Here is a 15,431-nt window from a genome sequence, read left to right on the forward strand (position 1 = left end):
ATTCAATAGAATTGTATACAGTCAAAAAGGGAATGTGTCTCCTTGTTCCTTAAGTACTGATACAGAATGAGCTCAATTAGTTTGTTACCATTTGTGTATAGTGCTTAGGCACAGACTCCTCCTTCAAAGTACACAGGGAACTTGTAATAGTGACTGCCCACGGAAGAGGAGCTGGAAATAAGAGAATAGGAATGAGACAGGCCTTTATTTATATGAAATCACTTCTGTATCTTCATCCATGGGAAAAGTTACCTACTAAACATTTTTAATTAAAAAAAAAAATCCAACTAGCTATGAGGCACCTGTAATCCCAACGACTTGGGAAATTGAGACAGAAGGATCACAAATTCAAGGCCAGCCTGGGCAACTTAGCAAGCCCCTGTTCTCAAAATAAAAGCTGGATGTGGTGTGGAACATCTGTATTCCCAGTGATTTGGGAGGTTGAAGCAGGAGGCTCATAAGTTCAAGGGCAGCCTCAGCTATTTAGCAAGACCCTGTCTCAAAATAAAAAGGGTTTGGGATATAGCCCAGCAGAAAGTGCCTCTGGGATCAATCCTTAGTACCACATACACACACACACACACAAATAAATGAATAAAAAATAAAGGGTTGGAGATGTAGCGGTAGAGTGTTGGCCCAACACGGGTGAAATCCTGGGTTCAATCTCCAGTACTGAAGAAAAAAAAAAAAAAAGGACTAGCCAGGCATAGTGACACACCTGTTATCCCAACACTCAAGAGGCTGAGGTGGGGAGACTGCTTGAGCCCTGGAGTTCAAGACCAGCCTAGGCAACCAGAAGACTTCATTTAAAAAAAAAAAGACAAATTATATATTGGACCACATTTTTCGTAGGAGAAGCACTATTGTTAAATATAAATATATCTTTTAATGTGAAAAGCCTTAACATTTCCTTTATCAACAACTTCACATTTATCCATGATGTAATGTCAAATATACCTGTAATCCCAAAAATGATTCTTTTAAGGAAAAAACATTCAGATCAAATACATCATTAAGGAAAAACACTTATGCTAAGTGAACTCCACTGGGACAAAAAACATTATTTTTCACATTTTTTAATTCCCCAGTTACTTACAAGATTCTTAGAATAAAATTTCCCAGTTAACAAATAGCATAATTGATTTATTAGTTGAATTACCAACTATGGAGCTGCCTGATAAGAGTATAAAATAAATGGATAATTCATCAGAAACTGGCTTCTAGATATTAATTTTAATTACTTTGAAACAACAAAATTTAATAACAAATGTTTAACAAACACCCATTATAACTGCTAAACTGTGAAATTATCATTATTGGTATCTGATCAGCTATACAAAACTCACTGATTTTTCTTTTGACAAAAGGTAGTAGAAATCCCAAAGAATAGGGGAGAGGCGACTGATTAAAGGTCACGTTTGCTAATCTAGCACCATAATTCCAGTCAGCTGGAAGGAAGGCAGGGGAAGAGGCGAGGCTATTGGACATATAAAGGGAAGTTATTAACTTATGGCCCCACTTTTGCTCTGAGGCAACACGGGATCTATCAAAGAAGAAAACTGCTGTGGCTGGAGATGAAAACAAAAGCTCTGGGATCAGATGGCGCAGGAGGCCCCTCAGGAACAGCAGAATCAGGGTATCCAGAATGTAGTGCTGGAGCGGGCCTCAGGAACTAGGGGGTTTCTTCTTAGCTTCCAAGTCCTTTTTAATCTCTTCCAGTTTTTTAGCCAAGTTTGGTATCTTTAAAAAGAAAAGGGATTATTGTAAGGATTATTACACTTACTCAATTAACATTCTTTTACTTCTCTTCCTCCAAGGACAGTTCTAGAAGTTTTTATTTTCCTATGGAGACCTGCTCAATAGTGGTATTTCTTAGACTCATAACTATATATATATAAAAGATATCAGAGGTTGTAAGTGAATGCTCTCTCTGAACACCAGATTCTGATTCTCCTTTTGAACATACACTTAGCCCCTCAATCTGAAGCCAAGTGAAAGTTGTTGTACATTGATAGAAATCAGTAAAGCCCCTGTCTAGAAAGGCAGATGACTCAAATGAAGGTTGACAAAGGGAAGAACTTTACTACAAAACAAATCAGAAGTTAATTTCTTTCCTTTGCCTGTCTTTTTAAAACGTCTCTGGCTTTCAACTTCCCCATCTATACAATAAGGTTAATATGACTCCCCACTTCACCGAACTCTGTCCTCCTTAAACGTGTTACACCACATTGATCCATCTCCAATATTCTTAGTCATCTCTACTACTGGGTATGAGGCCTGAAAAGATTATCCAATCAATCTTTCAATTCTCAAGTATCTCATGATTTTCCAAAGAACAAATTTAATATTACTCTGGACTAAGTAGCACAGCTCGGGATCATTGTGAGACCACCTAAACTGATGGGATTTTGCCCTCTTGTGGTAACGTGGAGGACAGATGTTAAGATTTTTTCCCCCCCAAAACAGTAGAAAAGCTTTCTATAAAATTCAGGACTTTCTCCTCAGACTTAAAGATTTCATTTATGCTAGAGTGCACGCTTTACCTCAACAAAGAAAAGACTATCAAACATGAATACGGCCACTTACGTCATAGTTCTGAGCCAGATACATTCCAACCACGTTGCCAAAAGTAAATCCAAGCTGAAAGAATAGAACAGGAAGAGTTACACTGCATACCAAGTCCTGTGTCAACGGGACCACAACACACAGACAGGATCCTCCTCAGGAGCTAAGGACAGGTAAAGGACCTTGATGTCCAACCTAGGATTGTGGTTAGCAAGAGATGCACATTTTTATCCGATAAAATAAACACAGATATACCCTCCTCCAAAATGTTAAAGAACATATGAAAGAAAAACGAACAAATCTACTCTAAATTCTTTGTCCCCTCACAAATCCCATAAATACTAGACTATAAATTCGAGAAATCCAAGTTGAAGTTCTGATTTTGTTGTTTAATGCTGTAATTTTTTGATTATGGATATTGTTATTCCTCACATCAAATAAAAATTATTCAGTTAAAAATATTCAGTTGAATCATGGAATCTTAGAGGATGAAAGGACTCTCACACTTCAATCTCTTCATATTTCAGAAGAGGAAGGTAAGGTCCAGGGAGTAAAGTGACTTACACAGGGTAATTCACAGCAAGGAGTATAGGACAACCTAAACTACATAAGCACTCAAAAAATAAAATATGTAATGATAGAACAGAAACTCTGATACACCACTGAGCTTATTAGCACTCTGCCATGGTGGAGTTCAAAGGGCAGGACGCCTAGGCTGAGTGGGGAACAGGGGTCCAATTCAGTGCTGAGAGGAACAGTCACAATTTTTGGAAAACTATAAATGTTTATCCCCTTGGGTAACTATTTTCCTGAACAAAAGCTGTTTCAAGAAAATCTAGAGTATTCACTATATGCCAAAAGGGTCAAAGCTCCTTAGTTTCAAATTTTAATAATCATTTTTTTTCCCTAGTAATTAAGAACCTCCAACTAAGTTTTAATTTCTAATTTTATAAATTCAAACTGGCATCCATTTCTTTCATCATTTTGTTTAATCAGTGTTGCTTTTGTCAATCACACTAGTCATGGTAAAATCAAAACCAAAGTGTGGCACTTAATGTGTTTTCAATCATACATGGAATGGTCTAAACTTATCTCCAAATTGCAAATGCATACAGAGGAATAGAATACACCTGGGTCCTTACTATACATAAACTTACTAAGCTTTAAACACCCAAAGTGGAATTTAAATTGGTTTGTTGTTAGCAAATTAAGAAACATAAAAGAGGCTATCCAGTCTCTAATCACAGATCATTTTCTGACCATTTGATTCATCAGCAGTATCTTGGAAAATCATATTTTTACCAAGGAAGCACCAAGAAGCAGAATGATTTTTTTTTTTTTTCACTGACAGACTGAGATCACAAAGACAGAAGTTTTCTAAATCCAGAAAGATAATTTGCCAAACTAAGATTCCTACTCTTTACCATCACATGGTCCACCCCGCCTCCACTCCCTGAAGAGAGCACAGAAAATGAAATGCCTTCTTTCCAAGTTCTTCACTAAATATGTTACTATCATACCCTCTGCAATGATTTTGACATTTTAGAAATTTGAAAACATACCGGCTTCTCACAAACACACAGGAAACCATTAACAGTAGGACACTAGAGGCATGGGGATGGAGGAGTGAGATGAGGGAGATGGTGGAGAGGAGCAGTGGGTGGAAAGAAGATGCTGGAGCTAACAGCCTCAGAAGGGAAGTGGAAACGGGTTCATAGTAGCGCACAAGAGAGGAATGGCATTTTCTGGCTCTATAATTAACAAAGCACACTTAGAATCAGTGAAGCGCCACAATCCGTTAGCCACAATTCTAAAACTCAAAACCTTATCTAAACCAATTTTCATCACAGCTCATTTGGCAGCAAAATCATACCTGACTTAAACAGATATATGACTGTCTTTATCACATTTTAGGGTGAATAATCATTTTTTTTGCTATAGAAATAGAAATCTTTACAGGATCCTGCCCTCAACCCCACTGGAAAATGTTTAACAGCAAAAATTTCAGTGCATTTGATTACAAACAGCTATTCCAGACCCTGCTAGGTTGTTAAAGTACCAAGTTACTATGTAGTTTATTATCCTTCTAAAACCAGAAGGTAATTTAATTTCCCAAATATATCTGGGCCCCAAAATTTTAAGAGATTGCAGTCTCCTATTACTAAAATTAACTTCATATTCAACCCTGCAGAAGGTTTAATTTGTCTCTGCTCTTGGAGAATTTATATGATATATAGGAAGAAATGCTACATAATGGCAGTTATATAACAACAGTAAGGCAGCACCCAGCACAGGATCTTGAATGGTATAAGATGTTCTCCCACAACTAGAACCAGGTCATGCATTAAGTGGGAAAATGAATGATACAGTTAAGAAACCACACCGGAAAGGAATGGAGGTACTAGAAGTTGTGCCTTTTAAGGCTCTGTGCTGAGGAAGTGTTAAAATTTAAATTAGAAAAGAACTGGAAGGGGAATTGACAGTGGAGAAGCAAGACACAAGATTGGAATGAGGACATCACTGGACTAAAAGACAAAGGCTTGATTAGAAAAGAGGATTCCAGTCAGGGAATGGAGAGTAATACACATGCAGAGCTGGGCAAGGCTAGCTGACAGACCTTAAAAAGGAAGCAAAGGAATTTCATTCCCATAAGATGCTAGGGAGCCACTGACTACCCTCCACCAGCAGAAATGTGATGAAAACACAGCTTTGGAAGCATTCACTTCAGAAAAGGCTAAATACAGATTAGAGATGGGCCAGATTAATGTGGTAACATGAGAAAACATGCAAACATAAATGACTTTTCTTCTTAAATATGAATAAAGATGAATGAAATAGAATGGAGGTCCAGAAATAAACTTTTAGATTTAGGGTCAAGTAATCTGCTACAGGGCGTTAAGGCAGTCTGTTTTAGTCAGCTTTTTCGCTGCTATGACTAAATGATCTGACTAGAACAATTACAGAGGAGGAAAGGTTTATTTGAGGGCTCGTGGTTTCAGAGGTCTTAGTCGAAAGAAGGTTGGCTCCATTCCTCAGGGTGAGGTGAGGCTGAACATCATGGCAGAAGAGTGTGGCAGAGGGAAGGGAGATCACATCAGGAAGCAGAGAAAGTCCACTCGCCAGATATAAATATATACCCCAAAGCCATGCCCCAATTCCCACCTCCCCAAGTCACACCCTACCACTTCAGTTAATCCCTCTGCGATTAATTCACTGATTGGGTTAAGACTTTTACCACCCAATTATTTCTTCTCTGAACCTTCCTGCACTGTTTCACATGTGAGCTTTTGGGGGACATCTCACATCCAAGCCATAACAGTCAATGGGGAAAGAATAGTTTTTTCAAGAAATGATATTGAGACAACAGAATAAAAGTGGATCCCTACTTCACACACAAAAATGAGCGCAAAGCAGATCAAAGACTTAATATAAGAGCTAAAACTGTAAAACAACTTGGGAAAAAAAAAAGTAAACTTTCATACCCTGGGGCTAAGGAATAGTTTTCTTCGTTATGATACTAAAAGCCTAGAATGACAGAAGAAAAAATAGATACCTTAGGTTTCATCAAAATTAAAAATATCTGTGTTTCAAAGACTATCATTAAGAAGTAGAAAAGAGGGCTGGGGATATAACTCAGTTGGTAGAGTGCTTGCCTAGCATGCCCAAAGCCCTCGGTTCAATCCCTAGCACCACCAAAAAGAGAAAAGACAAGCTCCGGGTGTATTTCAGAGGAAAAACCAGGCTGGGGGTATAGCTCAGTGGTAGAGGGCTTGCCTAGTGTGCTCAAGGTCCTGGATTTGATCCCCAGCATTGTAAAATACATAAGCAAATAGATAAAAGATTTGCTTTGAGCATCAAAAAGGAAGGAGAGAGACAATCCACAGAAGAGGATAAAATATATCTGGGATACTTGAGAAAGAACTCTACCAATTAAATGATTAAAAGACAAATAATTCAATTTAAAAATAGGCAATAGATTTGAAAGGATTTCTCCAAAGAAGATACAAAAGGTCAATAAGCACATAAAAGGATGCTCAACATCATTTATCACTGAGGAAATGCAAATCAAAAATATCGTGAGATACCAACTCACACTCACTAAAATGACCATAGTCAAAAAAAAGGAACAACAAATGTTGCTGAAGATGTGAAGAAATTGGAACTTTTATACCATGCTTTTGGGGATGTAAAATGATACAGCCACCTTGGAAAACAGTCTAACAGTTCCTCAAAAAGCTCAGCAGACAGTTAACATACATACCACAAATCCACTTAAGAGTATATACCTACAACAAGTGAAACATACATCCACATAAAAACTTGTACGTAAATATTCCTAGCAAGATTATTCTTAATAGCCAAAAGATGGAAAAAACTTAAAAGTCCATAAACTAGTGAAATGACTAACAAAATGTGGTATATTCACAGGATGTAGTAATATTTAGCCAAGAAAAGGAATGGAGCACTGATTCATGCCATGACACAGATGAATCTTGAAAACACTGTGAAAGGCAATCCAAAAAAACCACATATTGTATGATTCCATTTTAAGGAAATACCCAGAATAGACAATTCCGCAGAGACAGAGAATAAATTGGTTGTTCAGGGTTGGGGGAGACAGAAATGAGAAATGAATGTCAGTATGTACAGGGTTTCTTTCCGGGGTTATGAGACATTAGGTATAAAATGAGACAGTGTTGATGCCTGCAGTCTGTGAACACATTAAAATATTGAACTTGCCAGGTATGGACAGTGGCACAACCCTGTAATCCCAAGTGACTGGGTAAGCTGAAGCAAGAGAATCCCAAGTTCCAGGCCAGCCTTAGGAACTTATGGAGACCCTGTCTCAAAAAAACAAAATGGGGGTTGGGGAATGTAGCTCAGTGATAAAGCTCCCTGGTTTCAATTCCTGATACAAAAACAAACAAACAAAAAAACTATACATTTTAAATGGAAGAATTATATCTCAAAGCTGAAACGGTCATTAAAATTTGGTAAAATAATGTCAGCCACTGGGATGAAACTGAAGAAATCAAAGACAACTTAGAGGTTTCCATAATGTACTAATGTTTAAAAAGAATGAAAATGCGAGAAATGAAAAAAGGAGATAAACTGAATGAAAAAGTCAGATAAATTGTTGGTTCTGTACGACAGCTCCATGAAAAATGTTTTTAGCCATTTTTTTTTGTATGGACATACAGAAGCAGACCAGTCACAATAGACCTATTAATGTAAAAAGTGAAAACACTTTACCTATTAACTCTTAAAAGAACAAAGCCAAATCCAAAGCAAACTCTTATCTTGCTTAACTCCTTCCCCAATCAAAAAGTTGCTAGCAAATAAAGTTACAATGTTTTGGGAGTTAGCTCCTGGTAATAACCTACAGTGGTTGACAATAACCCAAAGTATCTGTCTGAACTATGACTCATCAATTACATTTTCAAAGTGACACACCCAAACTCGAGTTACTGACATTCATTTTAGAAATCTAAAAATAATCTCATTTTATTTAGCAAACAACTGGCATTCAAAAGGGTACCTAAAGATGGTTCACTGCCTGAGGTAAGAAAACCTACACCAACAAGAAAAAAAAATTAAATATTATTTAACATAAAGTTGATAATTTTCTTTCTCAATATCAAACTCAGCTAGAAAAGCAGTCAAAAGCCCTCTGCAAACCAGGTGCACACATGCCTGTAATCCCAGTAGCTCAGGAGGCTGGGGCAGGAGGATCAGGGGTTCAAAGCCAGCCTCAGCAAAAGCAAGGCACTAAGCAATTCAGTGAGACCCTGTCTCTAAATAAAATACAAAATAGGGCTGGGGATGTGGCTCAGTGGTCTCTTAGTACCTATGAGTTCAATCCCCGGTGGACACTCCCCTCTTCCCCTCAAAAAAAGACCTCTACCTTCCAAGGAGACACAAAAACAAGTAACCAATTTTTTATGCCTTAGTTTTTTTGTTGTTGTTGTTGATGGACTCAACACCTTTGTTTTATTTTTTTAATTTTTATGAGTGCTGGATTGAACCCAGTGCCTCAGGTTGCTAGGCAAGCGCTCTACCTTTTTAAACCTATGTGGAGAACATTATCAAATGAGTTTAACAATTACTTCAAGTAAAAATAAAATTCACATTCTGTACCTTAAATTGAAAATCTAAGGATATAATTTACCTCCCTTCTATTACTGCCACAGAAAAGCACATTTTTAAGAGTAAGCTACATTTTATATTCAATAATTTTGCTTAAAGAATTAAAAAAGGGCTGGGGATATAGCTCAGCTGGTAGAGTGTTTGCCTCGCAAGCACAAAGTCTTGGGTTCAATCCCCAGTACCGCAAAAAAAAAAAAAAAAAAAGAAAGAATAAAGGGGGGTGGACTGTTAAATTTTTAATTGCACCAGTAAGTTAAATAGGGACACTCATGAAAAACCTGTAACACTCTGGACAAGGGTGCCCCAGGTAGAACTGTTTGACTGTCCTCAAGGAAGCTGATGCAAATATTATGTTATTTCAGAGTAGTAATGAGGCAAAGGACAAAGACCTACAATTAAATACAGCTGTCCCAATCCACAGGGGCCTGGTTCCTGGACCCCCTCAGCTACCAAAATTCATAGATGCCCAAGTCCTTCAATAAAATGGCATGGTAACCTATGTATATTTTAAATTATCTCCAGATTACTTAGAAGTCCTAATACAATATAAATGCTATATTTTTAGATAGTTGTTTTGCTGTATTGTTTAGGAATAAGGTCAAGAAAAAAATCTACATGTTTAATACAAATGCAATTTTTTTTCAAATATTTTTGATCCACAGTTGGATCCGCAGATGCAGCCTGCTAAGATGGAGAGCTAACTGTAAATGAAATCAATCATGAAGTATTGACCAAGCGCCTTGTACATCCCCTTACTAGGGTCCTTAGTAGTAGAGATTAACCGTCAGTATATTAGTTGGAATGTAGAGCCTTAAATAACCCTTCCAACTCAAAATGTAAATTCTACACCAGCTAGCTAGTCTGAGAGTGGTATGAAAACTACCTGCTCTGCAAAACAGCGGTGGGAACAGAGAGAACTTTTCCTAAATAAGCAATGGGAATTAATGGCTTAAAAAAAAGAACATTTATTGACAGTTTATGTGCAAGGTAACATTCTAATTTTTTTTTTCATGAATTAACTCACATTCGACATAACCTTATAAAGCAGGTATTACCCCTGCCCAGTTTCATGCTTGGAAAATTGAGGCAGAGAGCAATAAAAGAACTTGCCCAGATAAAATAGCAGGTAAATAATATAAAGAAGGAAGGAACTGTGGGCTGTGGTGCCCACCTGTAATCCCAGCTTCTTGGGAGGATGAGGCAAGAGGATCACAAGTTCAAAGCCAGTCTCAGCAACTTATCGAGGCCCTAAGCAACTTGGTGAGACCCTGACTCAAAATTAAAAATAAAAAGAACTGGGGATGTGGCTCAGTGCTTGAATGCCCCTGGATTCACTATCCAGTACCAAATAAAACACTCCAAGAATGACAAAAAGAAATAAATCAAAGACTACGTCAATATTTCAAATTTGGGAGGGCAGGAGAATAGAAAAAGAAATTAGGTGGGGTAGGCATTGGAAGGGAGGAAAGAGATAATGGGTCTAGACAGTGGAGTCAGAGAGGCAGATATGAGATGAGTAGCTGACAGCTGATATCAGGGAACTGGACTCAAAGTCGTTTTGAAGCTGCCTTCAAACAGGTGAAATGTGATGGCATGACAAGGAACACATTCCCAACTTGGTTAATTGAGTGAGTCTGTAAAGAAGAGAGGAGGGTCAAGGGCTAACTAAGCCTTAAACAACATATAGAAACAAAAGCAGGGAAAAGCAGTCAGTAAAAACAGGAGAAATGTGAGCAGTTTCCCAACTGGTGAACCCAGATATGATCCCCTCAGTCCTGGGAAGAACCAGTGCCCAGAGTTGGTCACCTTAGCTCTGCAGGTTTTTTCATGAAAAAATAATTCTCGCATGTTATAACATACAAGAATATTGCAAAGTACCAACATATGAGATCCAAAAGCCTAAGAAAGATTAAAAATGAGGTGATTTGAGTCAAAAGTGCTGCTGTCCTCAAGAAGAAAAACAAATGACAACAGCAACAGTAACCAGAGGTGGTAGGCACAGCAGTGGTACCAATTATGCTTTCCCTTAGAACTGCTTCCTTAAAATAACTATAGTTTAATTAGGAACAACTTGTAGATACAGGGATGATGGACAAATATTTTAAGGAGAAGGGAACAATGAAAGGAATATATAAGCAACACAAGTGCACCAGAACTTCACTAAAGTATTTACTGTATTAACTTCTTTTTAATTCTCACAACAAAACCATGACAAGGAAACAGAAGCATGGAAAATTTAAATAACCTACCCAAACTCCCACAGCTTGAGAATGATAAGAGGTAGGATTCTAAGAGTCCAACCTCTTAAACACTAGGATAAGATGACCAGCATTTTATACATGAAATGACTGAAAACAAATAGAAAGACTTTCCCAAGTTAACAGTTAGTAAATCATCTGAATGAAAAGGAATCAGTGTGAAAAGCAATGCTACCCACTGTTTTCAACAAAAGCAACAAGGAGGGAAGGCTAGAAGGCGAGAAAGTCCAGTTACTAAAGAGCTAGGAATTTAATTAATGGCTTCAGCATCTCTCCTTAAATGCTGAGAATTTTGAATTCTCAAGTCAGAATCCAAGTTTATATACAGTAGAAGTAAACTCATTCTGCAAAAGCACTTAAAAAGTTAATTGTGACTGGCCAATGACCTCTCCGCTTATCAATGAGCAACAGATGCTCAATTATATCATCATACACTTAGAGGTTGATACTGCTTTTAACTGAGTGCTTTCTACAAGTAGATGACTGTAATTACTCCTAACTCCTAAGATGACACTGAAGAAACTCCCACAGGCAAAGAGCAACCCTGTTTTAAACAGGCAGTTTAGATCAAGGATTCTCTCTTGGTTAATTGGATTTAATAACCAATCACTATCTTTCCAAAGAACACTGGGAAATTAACTCATTCCCAGAGCACCAGGTTTCCACTGATCATCTAAAAGACACAGAATATCTGCCTCATTAGAATTAGAGATTGAGCTGGGCACAGTGGCAACCACACCTGTAATTCAAGCTACTCCGGATGCTGAAGGAGAACAGCAAATTCCAGCCCAACCTGGTCGACTTAGCAAGACCTTGTCTCAAAATAAAAAAATAAAAAGGGCTGGAGATGTAGTTCAGTGGTAGATCACCCCTGAGTTCAATCGCCAGTACCAAAACAATGATAAAATAAAAGGCTGAAAGCATCAAGTTTTGGACGCACAATAACTTGGTGAAAAACAAAAACTTTCACTTGGAACTTCGGCAAGTCCTCCCGGAACCTTTCTTCACCAGGCAATTCAGGAAATAGAGCTTTGACAGAAAATGCGTTTTTAACTCAAATAGAAGCCATGAGAAATAATCTGCTTACTCATGGTGATATTTATTTCTCCCAAAAGACTAATTCTGGGAAAAATTACTTGTACACCAGCGTCTGACTCACTCCTCACAGTCAGAAACTTATAAAAAGGTCGGGTGAGGGCTGCCTAAGCCCCTAACTGACCTCGTGAGGTGGCTTACTAAGGTTTGTGCCAATCAGCAGGCTCTAAGTCAAGGACAGGGCCTGGGCCTTTGTCGCGGGACCGGGACGCGGAAGGAGGGACGGCCACGAGAAGTCACTAAGGACCTCTAACGACCAAGCTTCCACGCGAGGATTACACAATGAGCTCTCTGAACGCCCCTCGAAGCTGGATGCCTGCAGATGAACGCTGCAAAGGATTTAGGGAGAGCCAGGAAGAAAACCCCACAGGACTCCCCGAAAGGCGACCACAGGCGCGAGGCTGCGGGGACGGTCCCGCGCCCAGAGCCCAAGGGCCACCGGAGGTGCGGCCGGATCCCGAGGCGACCCCCGAGCTGCGGGTCCTGCTCCTCGGCAGCTCCACTCACCAGGAACTGGAGCATGCTGTCGGCCGGGAAGACAAGCAGGGCCTGAAGGGCGGCTACAGCTCCGCGGGCCGGTCCGAGCCTGCCTCCCCGGCGCGAGGGCGGAGCCCGCCGTCCGCTTCCGGGTCAGGCCCCGCCCCCCCCGTGCCGGAAGCGGCTCGCGGCGCCTCCTAGCGGAGCGTCCCAGGCTCGCCGCCAGAACCCGGCCAGGGAAGTGCAGGTTCCGAGCCTGGCTGGGCAGCTTCGAACGGCTTCTGTAAGCTTGCCCCGATGCCCAGGTGTCTGTGTTATCCCAAGCACCCCCAAGATTCTGATGCAGAGCCAGGCTTAGGGCACCGTGGCCCACAAGGCGGGACGAAGCAGCGCGTCCCATCCCTGGTGCGCAGATCCAGGTGCTTTGCCGACATTTACCCTAACCCCACGTGGACTCTGAAGGCTACGGAGGAAGGCTGTACTTTCAAAGCTCCACTACGCATGAGATGAGGGGCTTAAATGGTTGGGATGGAGGCGTTTGGAGGCTGGCACAGCTATGAGCCCAGGTCCTGATTTCCTTAACCATCTGGCAGCCATGGGCAACTAACACTTCTGAAGTTCAGTTTCCGCCGTATAAATGCAGTCCACCCCAGCTACCTTGTGGAACTGTTGTGGGAACCAAATGAGATCACGTAAGGGAGCCATAGGACAGTGAGCTCCGGGGAGATCACGTAAGGGAGCCATAGGACAGTGAGCTCCGGGAAGCCAGGTCACACTGCCGGCTCCCTCGTGCCCCTGGTCTTCAAATGCCCCTCAGCACACACAGTGGGCCCACCCTTCTCTGACTGCTCTCAGTACCCCAAATCAATTTTATCTACTCTATTAAGTAGAACTGGCTTCCAATTAAAAAAAAAAAAAAATCATAAGCTTAAACCAAACCGGAATGCATTATACACATACGATGAACAGCAATGGGGTATTAGGAATCATTTTCTCTACATTCCTGCTTTTCTCCATACATCCGATTCATTGCTTCTCTCTGACAAGATAAAACAATCAGTAACCTACACCATAAAGTCAGTCAACAGACTGACAGCAAGTATCTGCAGAGAAAACTGAAAAAATTAAAGCCGTTCTGAATGCACAACCACTCCCTACACAGAAAATGGGGGGGGAGGGGGGGACTAAAACATGAGGGGAAAAAAGAATGGTGAATAATACACAAATATGCAAATCAATTGAGATACTTAAATGTTTTACACCCATCAGATTGGTAAAGATTAAAAGTACAACTGAAGTATCATCAATGTATAGTCACACAGGTAGAGGTACACTGAAGAAATCACTAAGAAAAATATTATAATATCTAGTGAAAGGAAGGCTCTAAACCTTTAATGTGGGATTTCCACTTCTAATTATATGATCTGGATAAGCCTCTTATGTGTTATGTCTCATCTAAAGAGACGTATATAATGATAATCACTGCAGTTTGCAAAATTGGAAACCGAAATGTCTGCCAATCCACTGATAGTACAGGGCATAATTAGTGTATTTGTACAACAGGATATAGTATCTATTCAATAATCATAATAAACAAATATGAGAAATTATAAAAACCATGCCAAATGAAAAAAACCTGCAAATTGCTCCATATAGTATTATAACACACGTAAAAACATAACCAGCTTCAAAACAATACCTTTTAATGCCTATGAATATACACACATGTAATGGAAGTATAGAACATATGGGAAAGAATAACAATGAGTTCTTGACAGTGGTGATTTCTCAGAGGGAAGTAGGAGAGTGGGATCAGGGACTTCTCATTGCTATCTATCATATTTCTTTTCACAAAAAAAAACCTAAAAAAACGTGTAATTTTAACATTTGAAAAAATTGGGTGGATGACATGAGTAAATATCTTGATGTTTATTATACTGATCTTATTTGTATGATTCATATAGTAGATAATTTTTAAGTAAAATACTTGAATTGATTAAAGCAGTGGTTGTGAAGTTTTCTAGGAACAAGATATTCAGCCTCCAAGTTATCACTCACATTACTTATTACAATGAGAAGTAACCTTTATAATGGAGATGTGTCAAATGCCACCTTGACCAAGATATCAGAGTTAATGAAACAGACTGTTATGAATCTCCTGATAGGATATACTTAAGGCACACTTATACAATAACCTTTATAGTTGGATTCTGACTGAAAATATTTAACCTGAATGAATCTAATGAAAAGAAAATATGTGGAAGCTTTTTCAAAACCGCTAAAGTACTCCAACTCCTCCCCACTAACAGGGGTAAGGAACTGTTTTGAGAATAAAATGACTGATTGTAATGTATAATTCTTGATTGGACCCTAGGTCCAATAAAAGTTCTAAAGTACATTTCTTGATCAATTGAGAAATTTTTGATATGGACATATTAGAAAATTTTTTGTCAAATGTCTTAAATGTGGTAATTGTAGTTCAGAAGGAAATATGGTTCTTGATAAAATATTTAGGGATAGTGTCATGATTATAACTTAAGGAAAAAATTACAGATATGTGTGTATACACACATACACATTTATAAAGATATGCAAATTGTTGACGATTGGAATCTAGGTGAAAAGCATATGGTTTCATTGTAGTTTTCTTCAAATTGTTCTGAAGATTTAAAAATTTTCAAAATAGGTTTGGGAAAACAATAAATATTTAGAACAGGCTAGATTGTGTATTCACAACTTGTATAGTTCAAATAAGACACATATGTGTACATTACCCTTTTGTCAAAACTATAGTGATAATGGCTAGGAAAAAGGTACATTTATTTCCCAACCCAACAAACTGATTAACTCAGTAAAAAACAAATTAAAATCATACATTGACTTATTATT

At 38.9% G+C, this 15,431-nt stretch overlaps 1 protein-coding gene across 1 annotated transcript; it reads right to left on the reverse strand.

Annotated features, from left to right (window-relative positions):
* Positions 1 to 1,041: 1,041 nt before the first annotated feature.
* Positions 1,042 to 13,204, reverse strand: STMP1 (short transmembrane mitochondrial protein 1). The gene is given in 4 exon segments (XM_079151104.1): positions 1,042 to 1,667; positions 1,669 to 1,740; positions 2,587 to 2,640; positions 12,573 to 13,204. Coding segments are annotated over 4 exon segments (177 nt in total). The 5' UTR covers positions 12,588 to 13,204; the 3' UTR covers positions 1,042 to 1,631.
* Positions 13,205 to 15,431: the final 2,227 nt, after the last annotated feature.

The sequence above is a fragment of the Sciurus vulgaris genome, assembly GCF_902686455.1.
Source record: "Sciurus vulgaris genome assembly, chromosome: 8".
In the NCBI taxonomy this organism is placed as follows: Eukaryota; Metazoa; Chordata; class Mammalia; order Rodentia; family Sciuridae; genus Sciurus; species Sciurus vulgaris.